Source organism: Podarcis cretensis, assembly GCF_951804945.1.
Source record: "Podarcis cretensis genome assembly, chromosome: 4".
NCBI classification, from domain to species: domain Eukaryota; kingdom Metazoa; phylum Chordata; class Lepidosauria; order Squamata; family Lacertidae; genus Podarcis; species Podarcis cretensis.
Genome location: NC_137173.1, coordinates 66,499,750 through 66,523,334, shown reverse-complemented (window position 1 = coordinate 66,523,334; position 23,585 = coordinate 66,499,750). Strand labels below are relative to the sequence as shown.

At 42.0% G+C, this 23,585-nt stretch overlaps 1 protein-coding gene across 2 annotated transcripts; it reads left to right on the top strand.

The window, feature by feature from the left end:
- The first annotated feature begins 5,475 nt into the window (after positions 1–5,475).
- On the top strand, positions 5,476–23,567 carry PDHA1 (pyruvate dehydrogenase E1 subunit alpha 1). 2 transcript variants are annotated; one of them, XM_079972294.1, is made up of 12 exons: positions 5,476–5,690; positions 8,888–8,902; positions 12,459–12,527; positions 15,588–15,761; positions 17,078–17,204; positions 17,675–17,766; positions 18,301–18,393; positions 18,760–18,915; positions 19,024–19,095; positions 19,690–19,757; positions 21,413–21,521; positions 23,059–23,567. In XM_079972294.1, the coding sequence occupies exons 1-12, from the start codon at positions 5,631–5,633 to the stop codon at positions 23,221–23,223; spliced, it is 1,200 nt and encodes a 399-aa protein (XP_079828420.1). In that variant the 5' UTR covers positions 5,476–5,630; the 3' UTR covers positions 23,224–23,567. The 2 variants fall into 2 exon arrangements, with proteins under 2 accessions (XP_079828420.1, XP_079828421.1); XM_079972295.1 differs by lacking the exon at positions 8,888–8,902 and having other exon boundaries at positions 5,480–5,690.
- Positions 23,568–23,585: the final 18 nt, after the last annotated feature.

Here is a 23,585-nt window from a genome sequence, read left to right as displayed (position 1 = left end):
TACTTTTGTGTATCAGGGACCGCAATGGTGAGATGAGTAGAGGCAAGCAATTGTATAATTCAATTTATTACCACTAATGACTCATTGCCCAGGAGAGGCTGCATCTGGAGCAATTTATTATGGTCAGCTCCTCCTATTTACAAATAAAACAAGTTTGTTAGATGTTTGCAAGATTGATGCTTTCTTATTCTGTTATATAAGCTTGATTTTGTGCCTCCTTTTTCTTAAGCTTTTGCAAACCCTTTAATGAATAATTCTGAAGTGTAGGCATTTGAATTTAACTTAAAGTTACATACTCTTCTTTCCCTTTTTCAGTTTTCTCCTATGCTGCTTTCTGTCATGTCTGAACAATCAATTTTTCTCTATATTCATGTCAATTTCTAAAGAAGCAAAAGTTCTGGCATCAAGCTCCTACCAGACAAATAGCTGGGACTGCTTTAGGAATTCTGTTTTGCAGTGAAATTGAAAGGGACCACAACCCCAGATCCCTTTGTCCATTTCTGACAGTGTAATAGGGGGCGGGAGGGAGGTCAAGATGCTGAATGAAGAGACAATAGGTGTTTATGACAGTTAGAGATGCCACACCCCAGCCTTTGGGGTTTTCCAGGAGTCCAGGCAGCTGGACAGTTTGGCACATTGCTGACTGATTAGTCCCTGCTTCTACACTTTCCTCCTCCCTTGGCCCACCCTGTCTTCACCCTGCACCAGTTTTAATATTTGCACAATATTGACATGAGAAATGTTTTAATATTTACCCTATATTGACATAGGGAAAAGGTTGGGGGCTTCTAGAATGCATCGTGTTCATGTGCAATATGCATGCTCAGTGTCTGGAATACACCGTCAACCAGTGTCTGGAATGCCAAGTCAACAAGGCGGTGTAGAGTCTGAGCACTTTCACTGCTGTATCCATGCAGACCTTTGCCCTATGTCTAGCTCATTTTAGCCAGCTGAGCCACCCTTCACACAGCTTGGGTGAATGAAGCCTACAAATGACAGTGAGGGGAAACTTGTTTAGTTCTATCCATTTTGACTGATTCATTGTGAAAGTGAGGGAATTCTTTCGGCCAGCAAGCAATACATGATGCCTTGTAAACAAAGTTGTGACTTGCTGGATTTTAAAAAGTGCTGTATCTCAAGCCTCGTCTAGCTTAGTTTTTGTATAACTATGCACCAGTTCTACTTTTGAGACGTATGATGTAGTAGCACATTGAACATTCATTGTCTGGTCTGCAGACATTAGGGAATTTAAATCTGCTCAGATGCAGCACTAACAGGGGGAGTTTGGTCACTGTTATTCCAGTGTGGTGCAGTGGTTAAAGGGTTGGACTAGAACCTGGAGACCAGGGTTCAAATCCCCACGCAGCCATGTAGTACACTGGGTGGCCTTGGGCCAGTCATTCACTCTCAGCCTAGCCAACCTCACAGGGTTGTTGTGAGGGTTAAATTAGACAGGGGAGGAACCATGTAAGCCTCCTTGAGCTTCATGGAGAAAAGGATGGTACATCAATGCAGCAAACAAACAAACAAGCGTTGGAAAATTAATCCTGAAAACATCACTTCCTGATAAGGATAAAACTTGCACCTGCTTGGAGGCACTGAATGTCTGGGAAAGACAAATAAAATTGGTTTTATTATTTAACTGTACCTTCAAAAAAGGAGGAAGGAAGAATACAAACTATAAATGCTTGTTACAACTAAACAACCACACCCTTTGCCCTGAAAGAAGTTTGTTCTTGGGCGGTCTCATTAATAATGTTGTAATACTAATTTTTTCAAGTAACCAAGCAACCTAAAGGTAAAGGTAAAGGTACCCCTGCCCGTACGGGCCAGTCTTGACAGACTCTGGGGTTGTGCGCCCATCTCACTTAAGAGGCCAGGGGCCAGCGCTGTCCGGAGACACTTCCGGGTCACGTGGCCAGCGTGACATCGCTGCTCTGGCGAGCCAGAGCCGCACACGGAAACGCCGTTTAACTTCCCGCTGGTAAGCGGTCCCTATTTATCTACTTGCACCCGAAACCTATAGCACATGAATTACTGCTGTTGTTATTATTAGCTGTGCTTTAATAACCACTTGAAGAGGGCATCTGAACAATGAAAGGAAAACTATATTCCTTAAGTCATAGTGCCACCATATGGTGTGCCTGATACATCATCTCGTTTGTGTGGAGAGGAAATTTTGCTTTCACTTAAAAGGGTGGTGGAGGGGAGAAAGGACTGCATTGTGTCCACCATATAACCAGGGCTTGCAGCACCTCTCAGGTGGGTGCCATTGCCATTCTAAGATAATAAGGGAGGTATTCATGGTGAGTTCTGGCACCTCTTTTTCTAGAAAAATAGCACTGCATATAACAAATACGTAATCTGGCTAATTTGGTAATGCATACACATTACAATTCTGTATGCCACCATGTCCACAACTTGGTCTGCTGAAGAGTGATCCATTACAATCAGTGACTCACAGTAATCTGTTTTCCAGACAATTTGTTTACTACAGTTTGGAAAACAAGCAAAAGGCCACACAGTGTGATCATATGATTTGGCTTTCCATCAGAACAGAAAAGAATCAAAAGCATTTTAAGGATTTTTTTTCTAACCTGATGTAACTACTTCTGTGGACACAGCCACAGTCTTAAGCAGTGAGCAGTATGATTTTTTAAAGCAATTAAGTAACTTCAAAGAATGGGAAATGTGATTTTAAAAAAGAGGAATATATTTTCTGTTATGATGTTTCAGCCAGAATTAGGAGTCCTAAGTTCATCCAAAACATGATGGTGTTCCCACCCAGGATTATTGAAAACAATGACCATTTTACCTCATATAGTCCTTTGGGTGCAGTAATACTAAACTAGCACATGGCAGTGCATTCTTGCTCAACAATTAAATGTTGCACCAAACAGTTACTTTCAGCTGGGAGTATCATGATGATTGTTTGAAAAATATTCTGCTGCCTTTCCAAATCTCCCCCTTTGGTCATTTATCATATTCACATTCCTGCCCTATTAGCACTAGCATATACTTGTGCAGCACTTTAACATTACGTTACTAATGACTGAATTCCAACATGTATATTGTTACCTTTTCCTGGCAGTTTCAGTTATGTGAAGTGCCAAGTTACGGAGTAACTGCTATTAGAACATGAATCCCACACGTTTATTGTAACACTAATCTTAATGTCGTGTCAGTTCTTTTCAACGCCACAGTTAAGCTATTGTTTAAAAATAATATTTTCTGTGACTTCAGCAAACACATTTTTTTTAAAAAAAATGCGCTCCTAGTTTTCAGTTGTAATGTATGTTGTTTTATTTATAGAAGTAATTTCTGTTAAGTACTTTATTTACATGAAAACTCAGTTATCTTTGAATTTTCAAAATATAAGCAGTTTTCTGTGCAGAAAATATTGTCACATGCCATCCGCAATTGCCATAAGCAGTGTGAGATTCCAGGATTGGCAGGCACACTTTACCCAGGGACTATATTTCCTTTTGGGCAATGAGGCACAGTGGAGACTGTGGTGTCTTTATTATATATGATTTATTTACACATATCAACAGCCTAACTCTTGATGGAAAGAGTGCAGAGCATCCACATTCCAAGAGGGTCCTGTTCTTTCCATGGCTGCAGCATCAGATTCCAAAAGACCTAAACATTGTGTCTGACCCTCTCTGCAGCATAAGACAGCCCACCTTGTGCTCTGCGCTCCTCAAAGCTTGCAAAACGGACACATTTCCCCCCTGTTCACTTATACCAGGCAAAGTGCAACCCTAAACCAAAACTACTAGTCTTTTGTCTTACTGTCCCTCATTTGTAGCTGACACAGCCTTTGCTTTGCTGATGGCCAATCTTGGGAGAGGAGCAAAGCACGCTTCCCTCTCAGAAACTGAGTACTTGCTGACCAGGAGCTGACTTTCTCTTGTACTGAAGCATACTGCTTGCTGGTTCGTTACTGGACGCCACACTTCAAGAGAATACCAACTGCTTGCTGAGCACTCTGCAGCTGGCACACCTGCACAGACTGGGAGTTGGTTTTCTCTTGGATGGGTTGCAGGTTTTCTAGGCTCACATTAGGCTGGGCGAGGCAGCTGATTTTTGGTGTCATAAAAGGGCAGTGAGCTGTTAGTGACTTAATGTATTATTACTGTATTCTTACTGCCAATGTGGGGCAAAGTACTTAGGGTGTTTTTTTCTTAGGTGCCAAAATAATTTGATCAGCCTTGGGAATTTGGGTGGTGAGGGGTTCCACTAGCTGTGTCTTGAGCTGGCCTTGTAGTTTATGCTTATACAGTGGACGCTGTGGGTTGCGAACATGAACCATGTGGGATGCACGTTTGCAACCCGCAGCATTCGCAACCCGCAGTGGCAGATTGGCGCATGCGTGGGTTGTGATTCAGCGCTTCTGCGCATGCGCAAAGCACGATTTAGTGCTTCTGCGCATGCGTGACCACTGAAACCCGGAAGTAACCCGTTCCAGTACTTCCGGGTTTCGGCAGGTGCGTAACCCGAAAAAACACAACCTGAAGCGGCTGTAACCTGAGGCATGACTGTACATTATGCATCCCCTAGAAGGGGGATGGGAAGGAGGGGGGGCGATAATATAATAAACAGTCAGCAATTGCTACAAAAGGGCTGTAGGCAAGAAAGGGGGAGCCTTAGAAGGCAGTAGTTGATCTAACTCCCACCCACCCCTTTATGTGGAAAACGCCGTTTTGAACATTTGGCACAGCCCTACTCCTAACACTACTGCTCTCAAAATAAGCGTCACTGCTTGAGATGCACACACCCTGCAGCACATTGCTTAAGTAGTGGAGGAGGAGGAGGAGAGCCTCCAGCCAATCATACCAATTCCCTTTTTTGTTTTCATAATCTCAAGACTGTTTACTGCAGAGGTGGGGATTTGCATCTGGCCAGCAGGCCAAGTTCACAAGTGGCTAACCCTTCAAGGGCCATTCTGACGCCTGTCTCAATGGTCTAGGCCAGGGTTACATTCAACGACCTTTTACTCAAGAGTAGACCCACTCAAATTAATGGGCGTGGCTAACTTGGGTCCATTAATTTCAGTGGGTCTACTCTTAATGAACTTTTGCGGAACATGGTCCTTGATGTCAGGTGACTGAAGCCACGACAGCTTCTTAACAACATTTATTTTAATAAATTAATTCGATGGGGCTAATTCCAAGGTTAGTGTTTAGGATCGTGGCCTCGCTATCCAAAGCGCTGGCCCTGGTCAGGGACGCTCTCCCTGTGCAGTGCACAGGTCCCTTTTAATATTGTTCATTATTAGAGAGTCCCTTTAAACGACGCTTCTGGCCGTTCGGGTTAAAACCAAACCCAAGAAAACGTAATAATTATATAATCTGGTTTCCCCTCAGGAAAGAGGGAACCTCCGGGAACTGCGTCTGTCGGCCTTTTATCGTGGCGGCAACAGCCACTAGAGGGAGAGCGAGAGCGGCCTCCTCAGCTGACACTCCGGGCAAGCTGCTAGTCGGCCAGGGCGCGGCGGCGGTAGGCGGGGCATGAAGGCAGACGCCTGAAGGAGACTTGCCGGCCTTCGTTGTAGCGGCCGCAGCGCCCCAGAGGGCTTGAACCCGGGACGCGGGTGCCGGGTTTCAGCGGCGACCACTCAGCACCCCATGCGCAAGATGCTGGCCGCGCTCTCTCGCCTGCTGCAAGGCCCGGCTGCTCACAGACCGGTGAGTGAGGCACTGGGGACGGAAGGTCGTGAGGGAAGGGCGGCGGCGGCTTCTTCTCCAGTATTTGGAAGCTTGCCGCCCCCTCCCCGCATGGTCTCGAGGCGGGGGTGGGGTGGGGGCTGTCCTCGAGCGCCAGCTGCGAAATGACCGTTATTTCTCTCCCTCCTCCTCTCTCCGCGGGGAGGCCTCGCGAGAGGAATAGAGCGCGAGCCCCTCGGGACCGAGGCCTCGTGGCAAATTCACGCGCGCGCGTTGGTCAGGTGCAGATGGTACAAGAGCCTCGTATTTCGCAGCGGTTGCATTTCAACGAGTGAACCTCCAGAAGCTCCTTGGGCGCCTTATTCTCTTTTTCTTAATAACCCCCCCCCCCACTGTGTCCTCCATTGCGGTGCGTGTTGTCCGTCGGGTTATCGTGGGCCCCGCAGTAGAATTCTGCAGCGTCTCTCCAGTTTCCATAGGAAGGAGTAGGAGGCCTGGAAAAAAAAAAAACACCCACACATCTCGCAACCAGTGCGCCCCTTTGGTTTCAGGTGAGTCTAAAAAGCGCGGGACACAAATTTTCACTGCCCACTAGTGGCTATGGTGGCTCATTTACCAAAAGTAATGTATTCAGCCTTAACTTTGGAAGTGTATATGTACTCGATTCTGACCAAACGAAGCCTCTTCTATTTGTGTCCCTGGCTTTTTAGACTTCTCTACCCATGTACTATCTGAAACCAAAGAGGCATATTGGGAGCCAGATGTGAAATATATCAGCATTAATTTCAACTCCCCAACCCCACTAATGTTACCCAAGCATAGAAGACAGGTGTCTCTGCTCTTCTGTTGCTGCTTAATTAACGAGCAAAAAGAATGAACGGGAGGAAGAACCGCATTACAGGACTGCCATAAATCATTATCTCAACTGAAACCGCGTTCTCCTCTCCTGCCACAACAAGTATATAATACTGTACTAGACTGCACTGCAGGGCTGTTGTAATCTCTCTCTCTCCCCTCTCTCTCTGCTTCAGCCCCACCCCCCACATGCAATAGAGGTCTACATTTGGACAACGCTACAGGGGTGCCTAAGACTGCTTAAAGCTGGGTCCTTGTGAGCATGGCTTTCAAAAGTCACACTCAACCACAGCCATTTTCTATCTGCAGTATGGGGGCAAGGAACTGTATTTATTGATGCACACCACCCCAATCTCTGAGTGGTGTGAGGTTCCAGGCTCTTACCCATGAGGGATAGCAGACTGTGGTGTATTTATGATAGATGGTTTATTTACACATATATACATCCTAAGCCTATGATGGGGGTGTTGACAGCATTAACACCCCAAGAAGGTCTTTTTTCTCCCATAGCCACAGCCTTGAAATCAAGCATGTGTCTCTCTAAGGTTTCAGTCTGCTTCTTCCCCCTGCTTCTAGCTTACACACACAACTCAGCTCTGGCTTTTGTCTTTTTCTAGGGCATTATCAGTGAATTGAGGGAAATGGATACACTGGTGCTTAATTCCAGCTACGTTAAAATCTTGGATTTCTCCATTGATTTATATGAGGACATAATAGGACTTATTTACTGCTCTTATTGCTGCATGTCTCTCTAATACAGTACTCTTGCTGTCATCCAGCCTCACAGCTCACTAGAATGCCAGGCAATATTGTGGGCTCCATACTACTGGAGAGGGCACTCAGGCGTGCTCTTATCCCAGCCCTTCTCTTGTCATTCCACAGTGAGCCTCAACAGGATCACCTACTCTATCCATTAGGAAGTCCCCTAAAGCATTCAGGAATCTTATCAGCCTCCATAAGCCTCTGTGATTCCCCCACCACTGCAATGGGAAATAGCTGCTCTGACACACACACCCCCACACACATTTTCAGACCACCCCTCACCCCACTTGGGACAAAAATCAAGTCAAGGGTATATCCTGCTGTGCATGTCAAGCTGGTAACAAGCTGATACAGTCCCTGGAAGTTATGAAATCTGAACTGGTCCCAGACTAGCCTCAGCATGGATGTTGAAGTCAATCAGGATCATGGTTTGCTCAAGAGTACCTTTGCCAGGGAGGCTTTCCTTTTCTATCTCAGTTCCTTTACAATTCACTGTAAACCTCTACCTACTTAGCTAGGAGCAAGTGCCATTGATGTTTCTGACTAAGCACGTAATATTTATAATTCACTTTCCCCACCCATAATACAGAAGACAAGATAATCTAATTATTTTACTGTACTTGTGAGCTTTGGCATACCATAACGTACCAATCAGGCCAATCATTGTACTTACTTACAGATGTGCAATTTGCACATGTAACACAATGAGAATACAGTGGTGCCCCGCAAGACGAATGCCCGCAAGACGAATGCCTCGCAAGACGAAAAACTCGCTAGACGAAAGGGTTTTCCGTTTTTCGAGGTGCTTCGCAAGACGAATTTCCCTATGGGCTTGCTTTGCAAGACGAAAACGTCTTGCGGGTTTGCTTCCTTTTTCTTAAAGCCGTTAATACCCGTGGAATCCGCGCTCCGCAAGACGAAAAAATCGCAAGACGAAGCAACTCGCGGAACGAATTAATTTCGTCTTGCGAGGCACCACTGTAGGTACTCAAATAGTGCTCAACATTTTAATACATATGCAATCTGGGTGGGTTTTCTTTCCTGCCAGAAGTTTACAGTGGGGTTTTGCTTTGAATAATGCACACTCTAGATGTCAGTTTTATACTTGGCAACAAGTTTTAAACTACGTAAAGGTTACAAAGGAATTTTTCCTTAGATTCCTTTATCTTCTAGCAGCCCAACATGTGGAAGTTTTTGGCTAAAGGATACTTCACACATCATGACTTACTTGCACAAGATGCATTTCTGTGTTGTAGTTTGCTTTGTAATGTAGATGATCACAAAGGCAGACAGTATTGCAGAGGTGTTGTATGCAGTTACTATATAAGAGATACCTCTTACTGCTTTAAAAGTATTGGCCTTTATTCTGTTGAACTGGCATACTACAAAATTAGATTAACATTTTCAAGTCTGTTTTTCAATCTGTTTCACATAGAGAAGATTCCACTGCTGAATAAAAGTAAATAAGCCTAATTAAAAACAAGAATTAAAATTTGATGCTCCTAATTGGTTCATGGGGAATATTTTCCCCAAGATTTGTGATAGTATCTGACATAATTTTCTGTTTTGTTTCCCCACCCACCCCAATTCTGCTGCTCTAGGGAGCTGTTAGTGAGGTAAGACCCACACGATTATATTAATTGTATGTTCTTTCTGCATTTTAACTGACAATACATAATTTGATAAAGAAAAAAAAAGTTCTGCCTGTCATTCTGACTGGTTTTCTTTTTGTGTTCACATGCAACACTAATCCAAGAAGCATTGTTTATCTGTAAACAGCTTATATGCTTACAAATATATTTACATATTTGTATATGGTGCTGTTGGACTTCCTCCTGCAGTCAGTCCAGCCAGTGTGACCCGTGGTTGGGAATGGTGGGAGCTGTTGTCAAAACAACCTCTGGAGGGCCACAGATTCTTATCCCTGTAATAAAGTTTTTTACTGCATCTCCATATTATTAATTCTTTGGAGGGGACAGTGGTGGAGTGGGGAATAAGATAAATAAACAATAAACAAACCACCTACATTTAGTGTAGGAAGTGTTAACTTGATATGGCATTTCTGTTATCCACTGCTGAATTGTTCAGTGATGATTTTTTTCTTAATTATTCTTTAACTGTTTTTCTTTCAACATTGTGAAGTGTGTTATAGTTTTATACCATCCTGGAATGAATGGTGGTTAAGAACTGTAATAATACTAGTTATGTTCTAGTGCATGCAGCTTTGAGCATTTCCTCTTCTTGAGTGGGGACAAATCATAAAGAAAGTTTCAAACCAGCACTTATTATTCTCTGCAAGTCAGAATCAAAAAGCAAGATTTATTTTTGGCTTAGGAGAAATAAATCATGAATGCTAGTTTAGACATAATGCTGTGCCAGCTGGACACTGCCTCACGTTGCATAAATGTCACTTTATATTTTTTTTAAAGAAGTTCTTTCCCTACCACAGAGGAAAACCTTAAGAATGGCTACCATAGAAACTAATCGGGGATTGTTAAAATATACAAGCAATATACAAGCAATCCTGTAGCTATTAAATATTTCTGGTTAGTCTATTGAAAAAGGTCCTACACTTCATGAAATCATAAAGCAATATTTTTTTCTCACTCTAAACAAGGTGTTGCGACCTCCCTTAAATTCCTCATAATGGTTCCTGTAGTCATATGTTCTGCTGTCATTTAGTTAATGGCTGTGTAAAAGGAGTGGCTAAACTGGGGCTGTCCATATGTTATTGAGACTCTCAGTTCCTATGAGCCAGCATGGGCAATCAGTGAGGTTAGGAATAATAGTCCAGTGGTATCTAGAGGGCTGCATGCTAGTGACCCCTGCTGTGCAACTGATTGTAAAAAACTCGACTCTCTGCCTATCCTGCGTGGACATTACATGGCATGAGGATCACTGCCAATCATTGTTTGCATTTATATGTCGTAACACAGCTATAATTGGTGGGAGCATATATATTGCATAGTTCCCTAAATTCTGTACAATATTTAAAGAAGGGAAGAATATTACCTATTCTAGCGTGTCCAGCTTTGTTCCTTAATTCTTCTTCCCATCTATACCAATTATGCAAATAGAACAGTGACACCTACTGCTATAATATACCTAGTAAACAGTGCTTGTTTGCTGCTATGATATGCCTCTCTTATTTCAAATTCCTCCAGGCCCCTGGATTTTCCTAGTCCAGTTTTTCCTCTGTGTCTATCCTCATGCTTTTGCTATTCATCTTTGATTCCTTGTGACTAGTTCCTTCCTTTAATTTTGAATTATGATTAGTTTAGTATTGTATTTAGACAGTTATGTGAACATCTTTGAACAGAAATCTGTGTGAAATGTGGTATACTGTATAAATGAACTGACTACGACTATGACCTAATATACAAAAAATACTTACTGCAACTTAAATAGTGCAGTTGCCTGCAGATTGAATTTCCTAAACACAAAATTAAAGCACAAAAGCCAACACATTTAATTATTTACCCTTATTTTATATGTGACATGTTTATTTCTTCCTTTATGGAGATCTAGTTAGCTTATGTTGTTTTTTCCACTCTTCCATGTGAATCTCACCAAAAGATTACGCTGACTGATGGAGACTAGTCCAAGATTACCCAGGGCATTTTATGCCTGAGTGGAAATTTAAATCCAGGTTTCCCCAGTTTTAGTCAAACACTCACCACTACACCACCAGTACTCTCACACAACACCAGCTGGGGCTTATTAATAAATTACCTATGTCGAGTACGCATCTTGTTGTATGATAACCAGTGTAATTGGTTTAGTGACCAGTTCTTTCTACCCTGCTCCAGCACCATATACAGCAGGGGTGACTAACCCCTGGAGGGTTCTTTTGTGGACTCTGTTTGTCTTTAAAAAAAGAAATTAAAAACCTCTCTGCTTTTATGAGTGTGCGCTGTGGTGCCAATGGGTTTTTTTGGCTGTCCAAGGCCCCCAATTGGTTCATTTTAAAAGAAAGATTATTTAAATATAAATTAAGGGTGGTTTTTTAATACATTTTTTAAATTAACAGTACCTACAAGTACCTGCGGCGGGGTGCGCTCCCGCTGCTCGGTCCCAGCGCCTGCCAACCTAGCAGTTCGAAAGCACCTCCGGGTGCAAGTAGATAAATAGGGACCGCTTACCAGCGGGAAGGTAAACGGCGTTTCCGTGTGTGGCTCTGGCTCGCCAGAGCAGCGATGTCACGCTGGCCACGTGACCCGGAAGTGTCTCCGGACAGCGCTGGCCCCTGGCCTCTTAAGTGAGATGGGCGCACAACCCCAGAGTCTGTCAAGACTGGCCCTTACGGGCAGGGGTACCTTTACCTTTACCTTTACAAGTACCACTGTGTGCCAAAAGGATCCACTAAAATCCATCTTTTCTTCTTTGTCTTTTAAAATTAAATTTGCCGTGCCCACTTTGACATGTAGGCTCTGAAGGGTTGACTATGAGTCAATGCTGCCCTTGTCCTGAAAAAGATTTGCTGTCCTTGCTATTCCACTTTTCTCCCTTAACCATAAGTCCTCTCTCTTTCCTGCCCACTTCTTTAAAAAGCTGAAGCGAGGCGTGTGACTTATTCCTCTGGCAGTGTGTTGCACAGGATGTTATTCTCTCTTCTGCATTAAGGGTTGCCAGATTTTTATTTGAATCTGAGCACTGAAACACTGGCGTTTGAAAAAAGTAACATCCTTTTTTAAACATGATAATGATCTAGCATAATGGAACAAACAGATGGGAAATTTTGGGCAGAGCATGGATTAGGCAGAGAATATATTCTTTGTTGGGAAAGGATCAAAGGGGTTGGGCTTTCTCCCTGCTTGCTTTGACTTTTGCATCATGGCCAGCAGAGCATATGGAGTTTGTGCACCTGTGCCCATGTGTGGAGTGAGGTCACAGAGCAGCTTGTTTGGACCTTAGCTGTTCAGTGGTTGTAAGCATATATGTTTAAACTTTTATATGGTTTTAGAAGTGTGACAAGATCATACAGGATGATACTTGGTGTGTAATTCCTTTGCATGTAGAAACATCGTTTCTGGAGCATACATTGCAGTCTGCAATCATGTCAAATGTGTTGTATGTTGAAGTTGGAATCTTCTCTATCTTGTGAAGGCATGAACATCTTTAAAAAACAAAAGTGCCCTAAACTAACAGCCATCTTTTTATTATCTTTAAAAGGTTGCCCGTGTAGTTGTTGCATCTCGTAATTATGCAGATTTTGCAAGTGAGGCTACATTTGAAATTAAGGTAAGCAGCTTGATTACTTTAAAAAATGCTAATGTATATCGTGTTTCTTACATAATTTATAATTTAAAAGTCAGTAAGACGGGGATGTAGACAAGGTGCTCGTTCAGGGCGACCACTTATGCTCTGGACCCTTGCCCCTCGTGGCTGATAAAAACTAGCAGGGAAAGGACATCTGGCTGGGCTAAGAAGGTACTTAATGCCTCCTTGTGAGAGGGGGCAGCCCCTGCCTTTAATAATAATAATAATAATAATAATAATTTATTATTTATACCCTGCCCATCTGGCTGGGTTTCTCCAGCCACTCTGGGCAGCTTCCAACAAAATATTAAAATACAATAATCTGTTAAACATTAAAAGCTTCCCTAAACAGGGCTGCCTTCAGATGTCTTCTAAAAGTATGGTAGTTGTTTTTCTCTTTGACATCTGGTGGAAGGGTGTTCCACAGGGCGAGTGCCACTACCGAGAAGGTTCCCTGTAACTTGGCTTCTCGCAGTGAGGAACCACCAGAAGGCCCTCAGCACTGGACCTCAGTGTCCAGGCAGAATGATGGGGGTGGAGACATTCCTTCAGGTATACTGGACCGAGGCCATTTAGGGCTTTAAAGGTCAGCACCAACACTTTGAATTGTGCTCGGAAACGTACTGGGATCCAATGTAGGTCTTTCAACTGCTGTTACGTGGTCTCGGTGGCCGTTCCCGGTCACCTGTCTAGCTGCCGCATTCTGGATTAGTTGTAGTTTCCGGGTCACCTTCAAAGGTAGCCCCACATAGAGCGCATTGCAATAGTGCAAGCAAGAGATAACTAGAGCATGCACCACTCTGGCGAGACAGTCTGCGGGCAGGTAGGGTCTCAGCCTGCGTACCAGATGGAGCTGGTAAAGAAGAAGGCAGTGCTAAAAAGAAACCCTCCTTGGAATGGGAAAATCTAAGTTACTACCAGCCACTTGCTAATATCATGTTCTTAGGCATGATTCTTGGGTGGTTGGTTGCAGACCAGATTCAAATGCTCTTGGAGAAAACTGATTTTCTAGATCCATTTCAATCAGGGTTTGGGCACAGAAACTGCTATGGTCAACGTATAATAACTTATGTCGGGAGAGAAACAGGGGAAATGTATCCATGTTAATTCTTCTTGACTTCTCAGTGGCTTTGATGCCACCAGCCATGGTATTCTTCTGTGCAGCTGTCCAAGTTGGGGGTGGGTGGCACTGTTTTGCAGTTGTTCTGGTCCTACTTGTCTATGCTCTGGTAACCTCTAGGTTAGAGTACTGCAACACATACATAGGGCTGCCTCTGAAGACGGTTTGGAAACTTCAGCTGGTGTAGAATTCGGCAGCCAGGTTACTCACTGGGACAAGTAGATTTGAGCATATTACACTGATCCTAGCATGACTGCACTGGCTGCCAGTTAGTTTCTGAGCCCAATTCAAAGTGCTAGTTTTCATCTCTAAAACCTTAAATGTCTCTGGACAGCAATACATCAAGGTCTACATCTCTCACATGAACCTACCTGGACCCTCAGGTCATCATCTGAAGCCCTTTGTTGTGAGCTTCCTCTGTGAGAGGTCCAGAGGGTGTAGTAACATGAGAACAGGCCTCTTCTGCAGTAGATCCCCGTTTGTGGAATATTCTGCCTATGGAGATTTGGCTGGTACCTTCATTATCCACCTCTAGGTGTGAGGTGCTCTTCAACCAGGCATTGGGCTGATTAACATCCCATGCTCCTTTAAATGTTTTTGTGGAACGAGGTGTGGGGAGGAAGGTTTATTGGTTTGTAGTTTTTTGTTCTTGTTTTTATCATGTATGTTTTGTTTTTATATTGTGAACTGCCCTGAGAGCTACAAATTAAATAAATAAATAAATAAATAAATAAATAAATAAATAAATAAATAAATAAATAACGTAAGGCTACTTACAACACTCAAAGCAGTTTACAGGAAATAAGTTTGCTGTTTCACAAAAAAACTCCAATATCATGACAAAATACAATCAAATCAGATTACTGTGCTATTCAAGTATTGTCTTTCACACTGAAATAGGCTTGGATTTTTAAACATTTTTTTTTTTTAAAGCATGACTTCCCCAGGCCCTGATTTTCTTATACTGTAAATATATAAATCGTAGATCACAAATCTTTTTCGACCCATGGACACATTTTGATTTTAGAGTGAGTGCTATAGACACCCCTTTCCTTTCCCCAGCAGTCACTACTTTCCATCACACACGAACACATATATGTACAAAGAAAGAATGAATAGCACACATTTATACTTCATCTTTCCAGGGGATCTGTGTAAAAGTTAGATCCAGGATAATTAATGTGAGGTCTGAAAAGCGCATAAAGCTGAAAGAGGAAATGGAAAAGTACATCACTCTTCCAACTTCCTGCTTCAGCTCTCATTGGATGCCAAGGAAAGACCTCAAAGGCACCATGGTGCCTACAGGATCAATACCCATTTTTTATAGCACAGATTTTAATTACATTTAAAGCAAGTAGTTATTGCCATACTTTGCCAATACCAAAAATTAATTACATATTTTGTAAGGAAATAGTTTCTGTGGTCTGCCCTCTTTATCAGTTTGTTGGATGATAGTTCTGTCCCGTGTCAGCAAGATTTCCCTTGGTTTATCCACCTTTTCCACCTCCTGCATAGGTTTATAAATCGTTGTCATGTCCCCCATTAAGTCTCCCGTTCCCCTGAGCAGAAGAGGCCCAAATATTTTGCCCTTTCCTTGAAGGTACTCTAACCCTAGAAACAGGTTAGGATTGCCCTGCTTATCAAGCATCTTAAGAGAATTGGAGGTCCCAGTCAGTGAAGTTACTAGCTTTTGCCATGGTGGTTCCAGACCACCTACCAACTATATCTTTATGCTCTGTGATACTTTCATGCTAGAGCCTTGGCCACATGGGCACAGTAGGCAAAGGCAGGGAAAATATGGAGTAGTATTAGCTAAGAAAGTGTTACTCTGATTTTCTTCAGGACTAGTCTGCAACCAGTAAGATTAAATAATCATTTTGATATGGAACCCCCCCCTGACTTTTTTATCTTATTTCCCCCAGAAACATGATCTCCATCGCTTGGAGGAAGGACCGCCCACCACAGCTGTTATGACTCGAGAGCAGGGTCTGCAATATTACAAAACTATGCAGACTATTCGACGCATGGAATTGAAAGCAGACCAGTTGTATAAACAGAAAATTATTCGAGGCTTTTGTCATTTATATGATGGTCAGGTATGTGCCTAAGAGACTTTATGCTCAAGACCTCTAGGTTTTTGTCGTCTTCTTCATTTTAATGAAGGCTTTTATAGGGCAGGGTGTGCATGAAGAAATTGCATGTCTCCACTCTCCCATGCAGAGAATTAAAAGTACTTGCAAAAACAGAGAATGAAGAGGTCTAGCCCTTCCATCATGGCAGCTGCATTTGTAGTTCCTCCCATGCTAGTACTTTGTGGATCCTCACAGAGTATTGATGAAGTTTCCTTCAAAAGAATTCCAGCAATTTTAGCCCTGTCAAGTTACACCTACTTCTGAAATAATTAGACCAGATCACATTGTGACCCAGCTGTAGGTGAGTCTGTGGCCCTCCAGATGTGACTGTACCATCTTTCTGGCTTGGACTGATGGGAGTTGGACTAAAACAAAACCTGAAGAGCCATGGGTTTTCCACAGAACTATAGTTTTTCTTTCTGGTGTTTCTTGCTCTGCTTTTGTACCTCTACAGAGGACCAGATATTAGCACTAAATAGATTAAATAACTGGCTGAACTGGGTCAGTTGATAGGTTTTAATTAAGTAAGTAAGCAAGCATATGTTTACGTCCATTCTTCTGATTTGTATTGCTTTTGACCATAGACATAGCAGATGTAATTAGGAATAGTACAAAACTATATTTCATATTGTACCAGCTTGCTGTTTAAGAGTAGTGTATACCAAACTCTTCTCCATCTGTTGGAACTAAAGTTAGAACTAAAGTGAATGATTAATCTGTGCATTACAGCTATATTCGGTAGTTTGTTCACAGCAATAGTAATGAGCAAAGGAACATCTGCTGTTCTTTGAAAGATCTACACCTGCCATGTTATATGAAGAGTCTGTGCACACACACCAACCATCTCCCCAAGAAGGGCCAGGTAGGATAGGAACTGGTTGAGCCCTGCCAGTGATGCTTCCCTAGTCTTCCTCCAGGGAGGGCCTCCAGGCAGTGGTATCCAACCCCCAACCATCTTTCCTGCTCTGGTGGAAATATTTCCTGGACAGTTTTTCATAATATCATGCACACACACTTAAATATCACTCTTTTTTTCATATTCTCCACTAAGACCTGAAGATCCTTCATTGCCAGCATTTGACTATGGCATCATGTAACATATTATGCATATGTTGTTGTGACAGTAATCTTCCCTAGGTAGTCTTTGTTTATGTTTCTTCAGTTCCTGAACTGAGGTGGAGCTGCAGGTACAAAGTTGGTATACTGTTCTTCATTTTATTTCTTACCTGCAGACAATGGCACATTGTACACTGTTTTCAGGCATGTTTTCTTCACCATAGGAAGCTTGCTGTGTTGGAATTGAGGCTGGCATAAATCTAACAGATCACCTGATTACTGCCTACCGGGCTCATGGCTTTACATACACTCGTGGTGCTTCAGTTCGAGAAATCCTTGCTGAACTCACAGGTTTGTGTTCAGTGAAATGATATGTAAACAGGAAAAGGAATGGGATTATGTAGCATGTATAGTGCATAGATGGAGGGGGGTTTAGGTTCAATTATTATCTCAACAATGAAACCTAGTAGGACTTTGCTGAATTGCAACACACATATTCTACTCTTCCTCCAAGGAGCAATAGGCTGGTTCATACCTGCATGTACAGCTTTTGTTTCTCTACACTTGATTCAAATTTACCAGTGCACTAAATTCTTGTGCTGGGATGACTACCATAAGTTAGCATGTGCTGTAAATGTGTCCCCTCCTAAGAACATGAGTTTTGATGAAACTCTAACCTTTATTATTCTGAAATCATCTTAAAATCCATCCAATTAGTGAGTTTGAGGTCGGTGTGTGTGTGTGTGTGGGGGGTTATCTTAATCTTATTGTCTTAGTAGACACCAGATCACATGGTAAAGATCCATTTTTAATCATTTCAGGTCGGGTTGGTGGGTGCGCTAAAGGTAAAGGAGGCTCAATGCATATGTATGCCAAAAACTTCTATGGTGGTAACGGTATTGTTGGAGCCCAGGTAAGGCTCACCGATAAAAACAATATTTTTCTTTGGGAAGAGACTATATGTTGCTTTTAATCTGGGCCATAACCTAATTCATATATAGTTAGGTGTATTAGCCCAGTGACTTTAGTGTACTTAAATATGTCCAGTTTATGCTGGATGCCCAGTTCTGGCTCTAGTATTTCTTCCATGTAAATATAACACAGCCCAAATTTCATCCATTCCTGGATAGAACTAATTAGCTAGGCCCATTTCAGTTTGGCATCTAGCCTGAGATAGAAACTGAAAAAGGCTTGGTAGTCTTGATGAATGATTTTCAGTGGGAGAGAGTCAGGTGAATGTAACCCTGTTAATTCTGCTGGGTGTCTCGTCGGGGGTTTTTTATACCATTGTCCACAGTATCCTTCCATATTAAGTGCCAGGGATGAGAACTGGAATCGTAGTGTTTCTGTTCTCAAGTAGTATCTTATCATATGGTTTATTATTGTTGGCTGCTGATCATTATCTTTGTTTGTTTTGACTACCTTTGCATGTTGCAATTCATTGTAGGTTCCTTTAGGAGCTGGCATTGCTTTAGCATGCAAGTACTTTGGCAAAGATGAGATTTGCCTGACATTGTATGGTGATGGTGCTGCCAATCAGGTAAGCGTCAAGCTTTACTCTGTAGTTAGAAGTTAATTAAGAGTCACATAAGTGGAAAGGAGATTTCAATTTTCAATTTCATTGTTCTGCAAGGGACAATGACAAAAAAGATATCGTTATCGAGATGTAAATGCTATGGATCATGCATGATAAGTCCAGTTTTGTGCAAAGTGAAATGAAACTGCCCAAGTTGTTCTCCCAGCTATCGGGGGGGGGGGGGGAGAGGAGCGCAGAAGCCCGAGGCTCACCAGTTTGTTCCTCCTTGTACATACAGTCATGGTCTAGTGAACATTCACTGTATGTGTAATTCAAGGCTGATGGCTGCATGAGAGAACTGAAAGTGTACCAAACCTTTTATTCTTCTAGGGACAGATATTTGAAACATATAACATGGCAGCCTTGTGGAAGTTGCCATGTATTTTTGTCTGTGAGAACAACAGATACGGAATGGGTACTTCCGTAGAGAGAGCTGCAGCCAGTACAGACTACTATAAGAGAGGAGACTATATTCCCGGGATTAGGGTAAGAACATTTTTAATAGGAATGTGAAAGTTATACTGTGTCCATTCAAGGAAGTTCAACTTTATTCTTAAATGTAATTGGCTTTTTCTTTTTTTAAAAAATCAACAGGTTGATGGCATGGATGTTCTTGCTGTAAGGGAAGCAACAAAATTTGCTGCTGACCACTGCAGATCAGGAAAAGTAAGTTATGCTTTGTGTGTGTGGCGGGCCTCTCCTGCTTTACAAATTATGTAAGTATAGCTGAGGTTTTCAAGTTAGAAATATTACTATTTTATTTCACAAAATGTATACCCAAAACACAGAGTTTAGAAGGTTCTCTATAATTACCTTGTGAACCCCAAAGCAACCTTCAAAAAAATCCCAGTGTTTATTGGGTTGATAAAATTTATTTTAAAAGAACATAAGAAAACATGCTAAAATAGCAGGCACTTCTTTAGTAAGTTACAAGCAAGAAAATAAGAACATTGTGGAATCTAACTGACTTACATACTCACGACTAAGACACAGATAGAATAGTTAAATTCCTTTCAATGTTCCGCATTCAAAGGCTTTCGCAATTCTCCATCACAAAGGACGAAAGGACGGCTACTTAGATGGAACATCAGCAGCCGGAATAAGAAAGAGATAGTCTGTGGCCCTCTGAAGCAAGCTGATCTTAAACAGCCCTAAAATGCATGCACACAATTGATTGAGATTAGTTGTCATGACGTCTTATCAGCAATTTTTTGTCACTACTTTTAAGTTATTAACACCTCTGAATTTTAATTTTCTCAGGGTCCTGTTGTGATGGAGCTACAGACATATCGTTATCATGGACATAGCATGAGTGATCCTGGAGTCAGGTATTTCTCTCTGTATTACAAACGGTTCCTCTCTAGATAGTATGGGGGAAATAACTGTATGTTCAAATGTTGTTGGCCCTTTGTGGCTAGTTTTATTATTTATTCAAAGCAATATCTGATGAATGATTGACTGTACAAGTAACAACAAATAATTATCTCCTGTTGAGAGGAAGTATAAGCTTTGCACTTATACCCTTCCTCTCTTGAATAGCTATAGCCTGCAAACCATGTATTTTGGTGTGTGTGCTTCACAGTGGCAAGCTTTGCTTCTGGTTTAGGATCCTAGATTGTGTGTAAACTGGTTTGTTGCTATGCAAGAGGTTGCACAAAGGGAAAAAGAAGATGGAGCATATAATCCCTTGGCTTGTGTCTAGTCATACTAATAATAGCAAACTATGATTTGCTATTACATCTGAATACAACCATTCTAAAAAAATAGTAGCAGTACCCAAATTTTATGTGGCAAATGTGAAAAATACCCAAGAAACTTGATTGTTTCCATTATCTTGCTTTTATTTTTGTGTGCTTCATTATGGTTAACAGCTACCTACAGGAACATAGATACCTGGGCTAACACTGAGGCAGGGCATTGGTTCTATCTAGCTCCATAGTGGCTGCACTGGCTAGCAGCACCTCCCCAGATTTTCAGGTGCGTCTCTCCCAGCTCTACAAGGCTATGCTGGGTAGTGAACCTGTGACCTTGTGCATGTAAAGTAGATGTGCTACCATTCAGTTATAGCGCTTTCCTGAAGGAGACCTAAAAAACTAAAACTGCAAGCTGGTATGATATGCAATTTAATGTAGGCAAATATCTGGTAAAAGGTTTTAATTAAGCATATGCTTAATTTTGTTCTATTCCTAATTACATCTGCTATGCCCATTTCCCTTTTTTGTATTGCTTTTAATTCTTCACAGTATGTTTGAACGAAGGTGAAAACTCTTAAACTCAACTTTATAAATTCAAATGCATGTTATAAAATAGTACATAGAAAATATATCTAAGAGTAGCAGTACATAAGGACTGTTTGTTTAATTGATATACTGTGGTTCTAAAATAGTTTGCCATGAAATGAAATTTGCCTAAAGTCTCTCATGAGTACTCACTGAAAGAGGAGCTGCTTTCTCTCCCTCCCTCCCCCACAATCAGGAGGGAGAGCTGGTGGTCCTATCCCACATTTGTGTATCATGTGTGATAGTTCTTAGCACCAAGTGCATTTACTGCTATCTGCTGTTAGTGGCGCCCTGCCCAGAGCTGTGATGCACAAGGAGTATGCTCTTTGAAGGTTGATAGTTCTTACTCAGTATTTGATTTTTAGAGTGAAATGTGCATTTAATTTTTAGTTCTGGAAAAAAGTATACTGAAACAATAATATATTTTTGAAATGCTTAGGCCACTACACGCTACCAGCTCATATGCTTGTTTTACCTTGTGGCTTACTCCCCTCATTAAAGAAATATAGCCAAGAGGACCAGTCTGCTTTGGTGATTAGCAGATGTAAAAACTCCTGAAAGCTCTCCTCTATTACTTGTCATGCTTGTTAGAGAATACCCGACTTGCCTCCGTATACTGTTGCAATAAGAGTACCAGTGCTTGGCAGAAACAGTTATTGCAAACAGTTCAGTAGTCTGTTACATTGTCTTGTCTTTTTTTACAGTTACCGAACGAGGGAAGAAATTCAAGAAGTGAGAAGCAAAAGTGATCCCATTACACTTCTGAAGGACAGAATGGTGAACAACAACTTGGCTAGTGTGGAAGAGCTAAAGGTAATAAACCTTCATTTCAAATTTGATGAAAATCATTTTACAAAAGTAGATCAATAGGAAGTCTTCACCTCAAATCAGTTACAGCAAGCCAGGTATAGGATATATCCTGTGGGGTACATGGCAGAAATTTTAATTTTACCTAATCATTGTTCTTTTAGCTATAGAAAACAATTTAAAGATTAAATAGTTTTATTTAAACTACCAAATTATCTTCAACTGAGAAGGGGTATATGATTATTGTAAATTTGGGAAACACTGCTATTTTGGTAGAGGGACCTATATTGCCTAGTGAAACATGGCAGTTTCCTCAGGGAATGACATTTGCACAGCCATTGCCTTCTCATATTTATAACCCAACTTTCTGAGGAGTCATGGTATATGAGATTTGTCACAGTTGGCCCTTCCATCGACCCTGCTGGCTTAGGTTGAGGAAAATTTTAAATTGGGATTCTGCTAGTCACTACAGCTGAAATCATTTGCTGCAGGAACAGGGTTAGTTGATTTGCTAGGAGAGTCCCAGGTCTGTTGCCAAAGTGGAAATAAAGAGTGAGGATCATTGATGAGCATGATTGGTCATACATCTCTGTCAGCATGGGAGATGTGTTCTGCTCTGCTCTAATCTATAGCTTATGAAAACATGCCATGTCCTGCCACACTTGGTAACTTGTAAGTTATTTTAGTACAGTGGTGCCTCGCAAGATGAAATTAATTCGTTCCGCAAGTTTTTTCTTCTTGCGAGTTTTTTGTCTTGCGAAGCACGGTTTCCCATAGGAATGCATTGAAAATCAATTAATGCGTTCCTATGGAGACCGCTTGCCAGGCTGGCGGTGCAGAGAAGGGCTTTTCTCCCCACCGCAAGCCTTCAGGACAGGTACGGGAACAGAGGGGAAGGCGCGCAGCGCTTCTCCTCTGTTCCCGGGGCTTGCGGTGGGAGGAGGGTTTTTCCTCCCCATGCCAACATTCAGAACAGCATTCTGAAAGTCGGCAGTGGGAAGGAAAACCCTCCTCCCACCGCAAGTCTTCAGGACAGCCATCCGAAGGCTGGCGGCCGGAGCAGGTCTCTCCGCCCCACCACCAGCCTTCGGAGGAGGTCCGAGGACAGTGGGGAAGACGCGCTGCGCTTCCCCGCTGTCCCAGAGATTTCCCTACGGGCTTTCGTCTTGCGAAGGAAGCCCATAGGGAAATTCGTTTTGCGCAGCGCCTCCAAAACGGAAAACCCTTTCGTCTAGCGGGTTTTCCGTCTTGCGAGGCGTTCGTCTTGTGGGGCACCACTGTAGTTTGCTGGCTAGTTGTTTGAATATAAAAAGGTAAAACGTTCCAGGTACAGCATACATGTGAGAACTGCTTATCAGGATTTCATCTTAGGGAGGGCAGAAACTCTTTAACAGCAACTGTGGCTTAAATGTTTCCGGATTTACTTTGAACCCCAGCATGTACTACAGAGGTAAATAGTACTCTGAGGATTTATAATGATTGATCTATTAGGAATCTGAGGAGTTTTTTGTTTCCATTAACAATTTCCCCCATTTTCATACAGGAAATAGATGTGGAAGTAAGGAAAGAGATTGAAGACGCAGCACAGTTTGCCACAACTGATCCTGAACCACCTCTGGAAGAACTAGGCAATTATATCTACTATAAGGAGCCACCCTTTGAGGTGCGTGGCCCAAATCAGTGGATTAGATATAAATCTGTGGGCTAAGTGAATTGTCACTCCAGCAACCAGTTAAATTAATGCATTTTATACTGGGCTTTAATTCTTTTATCTGCTCTAAGAACTAAGAGCAAAACTATTTCTCATGTACATGGGGAAAATTCATTTGGCAGCAAAATAGCCATTGTATGAGAGACACAGCATTATATAGTGTGGAATTCTAAAAAAACAGCTGCTCAGAAAAGGACAATAAGCATTGTTTATTAATTTATATATAAGCTTCATTGTGTGTTCTGGATTGCTGTATTTATGAAAGTTATTTAGCTGAAACCTCTTATGCACAGTTTAAAAAAATAGCATATTAAAACTTCCTGAGCAGATATTTCCCATGAGCTTTTTGTATTTGCATC